Below are 9849 nucleotides of genomic sequence, written 5' to 3'. Positions count from 1 at the left end.
TCTCCCACAACTCCCGTCGGCCCTCCCGCTTTTCGACTCTTCATTGCTTTTATCGCTTCCTCAACTTCCTCCTCAGTTATCTGCTCTGCCGGTCCTAAAACTGGGTTACTCTCTATGTTGCCATCCCATTCATTCTCTGTATTCAACAGCATTTCCATGTATCTTTTCCATCTTCCTTTAATTCCATCTGGGTACACAACGATTTGTCCCACTTCATCCTTCAAGCAACTCACCCCCATCACATCACACCTCTCTTTCGCTATCTGCTTTGCAATCCTGAATACCGCTCTCTGACCCTCTTCCGAATCCAAGCGTTCTCCGAACATTTTCCTACATGCCTCCTGCGCCTTTGCTACCTCTTTCTTTGCAGCCTTCTTGGCTGCTTTATAACTTTAATGCTCTGCTTTTTCTGCTCCCGTACCCTTCACCTTCTGCCATTCCTTGAACTTCTTCCTCTTCTCGTCAATCCTCTTTCCAACTTCATCATCCCACCACCATGTTTCCGAGTGCCTTGGTGGTCCTTTTGTCCATCCACATACCTCACCAACGGCTCCCAACAGACTATCTTTCATTGACATCCAACCACGTTCAAGCTCAACCACATCATCCTCTACCCTACTCAGCCTCTCTTTTAATGCCTCCCTTACTGTCACCTCTTTCAACCTCCACACCTTCACACCTTCATTCTCGGTTGGTACTTCACCCGCCGAGCTCTCCTCGCACCTTTCACCCTTATGTCGCAGACAACCAAGTGGTGCTGTGAAACAGCCTCCTTCCCCGGGATCACCTCTGTGTCCCGGAGGACACTATCTCTCGCCCCCCAAACACTATCTCTCGCTCCACAAACACTATATCTAGCTCCCAAACACTATCTCTTGCTCCCCAAACACTATCTCTCGCCCCCCAAACACTATCTCTCGCTCCACAAACACTATATCCAGCTCCCCAAACACTATCTCTCGCTCCCCAACCACTATCTCTCGTCCCCCAAACACTATCTCTCGCCCCCCAAACACTATCTCTCGCCCCCCAAACACTATCTCTCGCTCCACAAACACTATATCTCGCTCCACAAACACTATCTCTCGCCCCCCAAACACTATCTCTCGCTCCACAAACACTATCAACAGATCGAGATGGAAGCTAGTAGAAGCTATATATATATATATATTTTTTCAAAAGATATTTTTTGAACACAATTCATTTCGGTTTCCAACTCTTGCTACATTTCAACATGCAAGTCGTGCAGAGATGATGCATTTACCATAACGAGGTTACAAGGTTATACAAAAATAATATAAGCAGGCGAGTGGTATAAACACAGGTTTATTGTATGTACGAGTTGAAAAAAAAAGTAATTTCACCTTGGCAATACATAAGACAGTACCAGTCAAGGACCTGTCTGAAATCTTGATGCAATTAATACAAAAATGAAACAACATTATAATTGGTAGAAAGAATTAATTACAGGAAGTTTTCTATTATTCATTTCAATTTATACAAACAAGCCAAGGCCAAAATCTAGTAATATCAAATGAACTTGTACAATACGTATCAATTTTATTATTATTGTGCAATCAACGCAAGTAGCAACATTGGATGAACTAAGTTTTCTGTCCATCTTTAAGTGAGTTTTGTAGAAATGATAGTGTGATGCGACTCTCATCGTTGCTCAAAAGTCACCAGCGCTAGGCAATTGTGCGAAACCCATCCAGCACGTAACTCGGAACATGAGCTTCTGACACCTGCAGGGACAGAAAACAAGCTTCTCAGGTCAGTTTGCTCATTGCTGTTAAAGAAAAGCAATTCCAAAACTCCTATATCATTACCTCCACCACTGAAAGTGGATGGAGGTTATGTTTTCTCCCCTGTGTGATTGTTTCTTTGTCTGTGAGCAGGAAAACTTAAAGTTATGGACGGATTCAGACGAAACGTGGTGGACAGATTTGGTGTGTAAAAGGACAAATTGCTTCCAATTTGCTGATGATCCTGATACGATCATTTTTATGTCGTAGTCCGTAGGGCAATGCCGTCTGGAACACGTTTGTCTGTCTGTATGTATGTCTCTCCCAAACGTCCACCAATCAGAGCTGAGGATCTGGTCACATGATGGGGGACAGCATTTAGTAGCCATTAGAGTTGCATATTCTACTAAAAGGAAATATAATAACCTGTGGAACGTTCTGGGTCCCAGCAGGTGTCATAAGGTAGGTATGAGGGCTTCAGAAATCCCTCAATACAATTATGATTTTGAAATGAGATCAATACGGACCTTGCTCTCGAATCTGGAAGTGAACAGATGACAACGGTTCGCTGGTTTGATAATATCTCAATACAATCGTGATTTAACATTATATTTTGATTATATTAACAATATCGGATTAATTTGTGATTGGAATGATGAATTATGCTGTTTGGAATGAAAATATAGAGACATTGAGTTTAAAGCGGCATGAGGAAATGTCGTAAGGGTTTCCATATCCGTGACATTCGCGGATTCCCCATTTGTAGTTTCGCCATTGACTGGTTATAGCAACATTCAGACTGGGTACGTTTTTTGTCCAAGTCATTGACGAACCTGCTGTCAATGCCTGACGTTCAACTGAAGGTGGCACAGGAATGTGGAATTTATTGAAAAAAAAAAATACTTGTATTATTTGCTAACTGCTAAATGGAAATCCCACCCAAGTCATACTGTCCTCTTCAACTAACGTATTAAACAAGCCAGGCTACACCGTTGTTGGACTATCAGTCTTGTTTAAGTGATTCTACACCATTGAGAGATAGGGCCAAAACGATATATAGCACGATATCTCAAAACATTGTGGACGGATTATGACAAAAACTCGGTGGATGAGTTGGTTAGGCGACAAGAACAAGCCGATTAGATTTTGGTTCAGGTCCGAATCCAGATCCGGCTTATCAGTGGGATACAAAACATAAACTGTTCAGCTTGGAGTGGTATCGCTCTACTGAGTACCGTTCTAGTTTGTTTTCTGGATCCCTAAAGGGTTTTAATGTTTTGCAAGAGAATGCACAAACAGTTAGCAATGCAAAATTACATACTAGTGAAAGGAGATGAATCACTTACCTTGCGAGGCAGCTGGGCGTACTGTACAAAATCCTCCAAAAACACCAAGGCCCCAGTGACGTCAGTTGGCATTTCGAGCACTTTCTGGCTGCAGGAGAAAGATCAGAATCTGTATGTTAATTTTCACCCATGCTTATAAGTTATAATCAGCTTGAATACAAAGATGAATAAATAGAACATGGATCAGTGAGCATAAAACAGACGTCAGATAGTACACACTTCAGTGGTAATTTGAATGGATATTTCCATTTTGACAGGTGTCTCACTGCAGCCACTGTTGTGTTTTTCATCAGGTCAATTTATAATACAGCATTAGCGACCAAGCCATAGCCTCCTAGTGGCCAATGAAGATGGGCAAGAAAGCGTTCACAAGTCAAGTGTCCACATGAGCTTGTTTATAAGAATTACGACATATGTAAATTACTCTTTTCTGCAGGAAGTGTTTTCCAATGCATTATCACTGTAATCTTGCGATTTTAAGCCATTTGAAAGGAAAGTATTCTCTATTGTGCATTAGGCAGAAAACGTTAACACAAGAGGAGAGGGCATTGTTTTAATCAACACAAAAGTTCAACAAGCTGATGCAGAGGTAACACATTTGCTTTTGAGCAAGTTTTTAGCTCACCTGGAACAACGTTCAGGGGAGCTCATGTGATGGTCCGTCGTCCGTCCGTCAGTCCGTCCGTAAACACTTGCAACTTCTTCTCCGAAACCGCTGAAGGGATTGTGACCAAACTTGGCATAAATGATATTTGTTTTGGTGAAGGAGACAAGGGATGATTCGGTGGAACTCGGCCATTGGTCGGGGTGACGTCATGCAGAAGGTCCTAGTGAGAAACGACGGTTGGACAAAGAGCATGTCTCTCTCGGGTGGCTCAGTGTGTGCGCTTGTGAGAAGCTTCGAGCAAGAGGAGGAGGAGGAGGGCTTTTGTCTTTTTGCAAGGACAAGAAAGCTAGGCCATTTTTGTCCATCCTGGGCATTTTCTGTGCTTGTGCTCTGTGGACTTTTGGCTTTGGAGGAGACTGTTGGCCGCCTTATTGCTCCTCTTTAATGGCCGCGTTTGTGTGGCTCTTGGCGCTTCGGGCAGAGGGACACGATAGAAGACGGCCCTCATGAATTACCTCACGTTCGTGGTGCCGTGGAGAGCGAATCCACACCATCTTGTGCACTTCCCGGGCGGTGGCTTTGAGGTTCAACGACCTCCAAGCTCATAAACACCATTTGGGACCAAAGCTGAGTGCCGGCCGGCTAAAATAATTTTATTTTATTTTAACTATCCCCTAGTCTGTATTTGAGTCTGCATGTGGAGTTACTACCTCAGTTAGAGTTTTCGTTTTTATCTCAACATTTATATCGACGTTTTCATTTCTTGCTTTATTTTTTATTAAATCATTATCGTTGAATTTCCTTGTCGTGTCTGTTCGTTGTGGGTTTTGGATTAAACCCATCCGTGTGCTTCGTCCAGGTAAGCACTCCATTTCCTTCGTTCCCGCACGCGCCAAAAACCAACCACCATTTTTCAGGCAATCGCCTCGGAATTAAGGACCGTTTTGGCTGTTCAATATTAATATTGTTTTGGCTAAAACAATATTAATACTAATAACATTCTCTCTCCCACAAGAGATTTTACTCCTTGGACAAAATGCCACATTAACATGTATAAATAGCTTATCGTGCCATTTTGGTGGGAGCTTCCCTACCGGAAGTAAAAATATTATAAACCACAAACACGTATGTTTACCTTTTGAAACAGTCGCGACTGCTGTTTAACACGAAACTGAAAGAGAGAAAACCCATCATTATTAAGGCATTATCGGATTATCACATACCCCACAGACCAACGGACCCAAGCCTAGATCTACTGTAATCTATATATTCCAGAGAGGATAATAACATAACCCTTCCTGCCGCTGCTGTCGGAAGCGAGAGTACAGCAATACCCCGGCCTACGTCATTAATTGGTTCCATAAGCCGTGACGTAACTCGGTTTTTGACGTAAACCGGCGTCATGCCTTAAAATGAAGACAAACACCGTAAAACTAGAGTAAATAACTCGCGAAAGTATATAACTATCGCTAAACCTTAAAGAACACTAAAAACACATTTTAGTCATATTTTTTAATGAGTAATGAACACAATTAATAAATGAATTTGTAAAGAATAATAAATAAATTAAGATCTGCTCAGGCAAGAATCCCTCGTCCTCAATGATCTTCTTCAATGTGGCAGGAAATTCCTCGGCGGCTACGGTGTCGGCAGCTGCGGCTTCGCCCTGAATCTTGACGTTGTGCAAGCTGAAGCGCCGTTTAAAGCATGCAAACCATCCAGAGCTTGCAACGAAGGTTGTGTCCTTATCCTCCGGGTACTTCTTCAGAAGATCCTGGAACAAAGACTTCGCCTTCTCTTGTATCAGCAGCTGGCTCGTTGGTATGCGTTCATGGGTCTGGCGTTCGATCCACAACGAAAGGAGTCACTCCATCTCGTCGAAAATCTGACCCCTCGTAACCACATTACGCTTGGAAACACTAGCACTATCCTTCTTAGGACCCATGGCTAACACAGACACAGTAAAGGAATAATCACAAAAGTAACAGCGAAAGGCAAAGCAAGCACGCGACCGCAGCACAGGACAAAATGCATACGGCATCGCCTTTGTTTTGAATGAGAACCAGCAGCTACGCGTACGTATACTGTACGTACATTTTAAAAATATTCTTAATGTGCTTTTTATTGTATTTTAAAATGTTTTTTAGCTTCTTTAATTGTTAATTTTTATGTACTATTTTATTTATTTTAAATATATGTTTAAGGCGACCGCAGCACAGGACAAAATGCATACGGCGTCGCCTTTGTTTTGAATGAGAACCAGCAGCTACGCGTACGTATACTGTACGTACATTTAAAAAATATTCTTAATGTGCTTTTTATTGTATTTTAAAATGTTTTTTAGCTTCTTTAATTGTTAATTTTTATGTACTATTTTATTTATTTTAAATATATTTTAAAGGAAAAATTACTTTTTTTCACGTCCTCCTATTATGATGTAGGAGTGACGTAAAGTCGCACATAATGACGTTCGCTGAACTGAAATTTACTCTAGAAGAGTGGCGTAAAGTCGGATTTGACGTAGGTCGAAATGGCGTAAAACGGGGTATTGCTGTACTTGTTGTATAAAACATTTTTTGTATGATTATAATGAACTAAGTAAAACACCAAGATATGAACATGATTTTTAGTTTGAATGATTTTTGAGGCATTAAAGTTATTAAAAAAAAAAATCTGGCCGGTACTTCCCCATAAAATTATAGGCATAGCAGAACCCAACACGATTTTGTGTTTGCGTAATTTGTGTGACATCATTCCGGGAACAATCATTTCAGTACTGCAAAATTTAGATTTGCTGTTCAGTTGTGCATCGTCAACGCACGGTTTCGGTGAACTGTGCTAAGAAATGGCAGCACGACTCATTTCCGAATCGTCAATGTCAGGAAGTGAACCTGAGGAAGTGTTTTCCGATGTCGAATCTTATTGTGACGATTATGCTGTAATGGTGCTGTAAAGCCAATGAAGCCATACATGTATGAACCCGAGATGGAAAGTGGAGATAGCATCGATGATGAAATACCGGGTATTCATGACCTGAAGGGAGACCCTGAAGAGAAACTCAGCAATAAGAACCGGTAAGTGGTATTGTATTGATTTATAAATCATTCCTCCAAGCTAGAATGGTTAAGTAGCACGTTGATGTATCAATGTACTGTACTGTCATTCTTGTAGTTGTGAAAAATCGAACACGCTCATTTTGAAGCAGAGGCCAAGGGTATAAAATTGTCATTTAGCATTGCATGAGTCAGACTTGTTTGTGGTTTATGAAAACTGTCACGGGGCTGTCTTCATCAGTTGGCCTTGCATGCAGTTTATTTCCTGTGACCCACTAGTCGAACCAGTCACCTGCGGCGTGCGTGCATTTTCACTCCACAGGGCTTTTAAAGCTCGGGATCCTGTCGGCGCGATCACCGCGTACTACTTTCGGCCTCTAGTACGCTGCAAACCTGAACCACTTTTTTTTGATCCAAGCTGGCCATCGAGGGCTTTACATCACGTATCAGCTTGATGCATTGTTTATATCATACTTAAGTCGGTTTGGCATGGAATGGTTGACATCGTGACCGTGTCGAGCATGAGAGAGTCGAGGAGCGTATTTACAAAAGATAGCGTCTTGAGGGTTAAACTGAATGGTGAGAGTTCATTTAGAAAAACGTTTACTTTTTTGTGAGCTGTAAGTAATGGAAATGGAGAATGTGAAATGTGATGTGTGCACCTTGACTTGCACTTTGCTGTAATATGCTTACACGCTGTCAGCTTCCATCGCTTGTGAGGGAGCGAAGGAAGGATGAAGGCAGGAAGGAAGGGAGAGAATGAGGAAGAATGAGCAAGGGAAAATGAGAGTTTTATAAGAGATGATAACTGCAGGGAGCCTTATCAGAGCTGTCAAAACAAATCCGTAAATCGTTCACATGGAACCATCCATGGCATTAGCGAATATTTGATGTTCAACAGTAAATCGCTCACAAGCAAATTCGGCATTTCTTTTCTTATTTGTATCGTCCAGGATGAAATCTCTATTGTAGTGTAAAATCGACGTGATACAGTTCCACCACAATACGCTTCTACATGTAAGAGCATTCCCAGGATGACGTAATAGGGTCACATAATGTTCTCCGTAGTACCAGCGACAGATTTTTGGGGGAGGAAAAGAAGGGTACAAAACACATCTCAAATGCATACACTATAATTTCCGTTTCAGTTTTTATGCAAGAAAACAGTGATGAATAAATGTTTGGAGAAACCAAATTTATTCATGAAACCAAACATGAAACTATAATTGCACTGGAACTTTAACTTGGATGTCATCTGTGCTAGCATTCGTCTGTAGACATTAAAGAACCCACGGTGTCTTTCGAGAATCGTAGGTGGGTTATTGCTGGCACCCTGAATAAATTACAAATTACTACCCCACTTACAGGGAGCACAGCGTTAAGCAGCACAGCCACACTCCCAACAATAATGCAAACCAGCAGTCACGTGGTGAACACAAGTTAATGAATGACTCCAACTACAAATACTGGTACTTATTTTACATTCCCAATTATTACCATATTTGTGTGTGATCGAGGGAGAAAACTTATTGACCCAGCCTCTTCACGAACCGGCTGGCCAGACCTGACATTTGACAGAAGGTGGCAGGAATTTGGAATTTGTTCAGGGTGCTGGCAAGAATGAGTTTAGTCTTTATTGAGGACACCGTGGGATCAATAATGTCCACCAACTGACTAGCTGATGGGACACACAGATTAATGTCCATCAAAGGGTTGGAACAGTTTGTGATGCATGTACTGCCTGTGCAGCACTGGTGGTGGTGGTTCGTATGCAGCCTTTGGCTGCTTGGTTGCATAATTTTCTGGGGGCGTGACTGTGCCGCTGATGCAATTCCACCCATTACCAGTCAGCGTCAGCTGCTACTCGTTTTGCCAACCTTGGAAGGATGACAGGCTGAGTCAACCCACCTAGTGTTAATTCAGCGGCATGATAGGGGCTCAAACTCAGGACCCTAAGATCTCAAGACAGCCACTTTAACTGGTATGCCAACACCAGGCATTTGTGAAGGAATAATACAATAGTTTATAGTTGGATTGGGAATCAAACCCAAGCTAGAAAGCTCAAAGGTAAAGTGTGCTACCTCTGCACAATCCTGTTAGACACACAAAAGAAGAAATTAATCAATGCAAGTTTGAAGAGAAGACAGACATGTGCACCATTTCATGGCTTCACAACCACAAAACACACCTGGCAAGGCCTAACAAAATTAGGAAAAAGTGTTTTTTTGGCATTAAGGTTGTAATTCCTCAACCTTTTCGCTCTTACACAAGCCTCGAAAAAAAAAATCCATCAACCGCCAGAGGTCTACTAAAAATATTCAGGTGAGTGTCAGGTAATATAAAATAAAAATAGAAAGGCAATCAAAATGTAGCTAGGACTTTAAAAATCGAGAACTAATGTCTGTTTATGCTTGCATTTGTAAATAGAAAGAGGATGATATGATGCAGGCATGGTGCGATTTTCCAAAATAAATTCCATGTTCTCAAATTTTATTCTCACTTGATGACAATAAGAAGCTAGATTTATGTTCAGGCATGTTGGAGAATAAGATTACTGAAAACCAATCTCCTTTTTGTATGTGGACAAGAGGTCATTTCAACCCACCTGGCACTTGCTTGCTCAAGGATAGAGCGTGCAAACTGTCCAAGAAGACCCAGGAACTGCTCGGTATTACGTCCATGGAACTGCTTGAGTAGTGTGAGAATCCCCACCACTAATGGTGGCCAATCTAAGGCCTCTGTACCACGTCTGCACATCACTCCTGCGGCAGAGGCAGGAAGAAAACAAACGATGTGATTGCGCGTAGAATAGCACCTTACTTAATGGGTCTTCCTGTTTGCTTGTTTTCATTTTTCTACAGGCCATGCTAAAGTCTAACGGCTGGGTTTAGTTACAATGATTAGTTATGTTGCATGGACTCTGGGTTACCAAAATTTGTAGTACCAGGACTTCCCCACAGGAAAGTTGCCCGCTAACATTCAGGTTGCACTAGCACAACATACTTCTGTGAAATCACCACTCCCTTCTGCCCTCCACCTCCCCGATCCCTTCCAAAAAAGAGAAAACATGAAAGAGAATCATCCTACATTTGCCGTAT

The 9849-nt window shown here is 41.9% G+C and overlaps 1 protein-coding gene across 1 annotated transcript in view; it reads right to left on the bottom strand.

The window, feature by feature from the left end:
• Positions 1–1310: 1310 nt before the first annotated feature.
• WASHC5 (WASH complex subunit 5) overlaps positions 1311–9849 on the bottom strand; it is a 105255-nt gene continuing 96716 nt past the window's right edge. Inside the window, 3 exon segments of the mRNA XM_068100497.2 lie at positions 1311–1745; positions 3092–3179; positions 9357–9513. Of these exon segments, the coding sequence (XP_067956598.2) occupies positions 1689–1745; positions 3092–3179; positions 9357–9513 (302 nt within the window). The 3' untranslated portion in view covers positions 1311–1688.

This window comes from Myxine glutinosa, chromosome 8 (assembly GCF_964187855.1).
Source record: "Myxine glutinosa chromosome 8, kmMyxGlut1.1, whole genome shotgun sequence".
Lineage (NCBI taxonomy): Eukaryota > Metazoa > Chordata > Myxini > Myxiniformes > Myxinidae > Myxine > Myxine glutinosa.
Note: the sequence above shows the minus strand (reverse complement) of the source record. Positions and strands in the feature narration are given on the sequence as shown.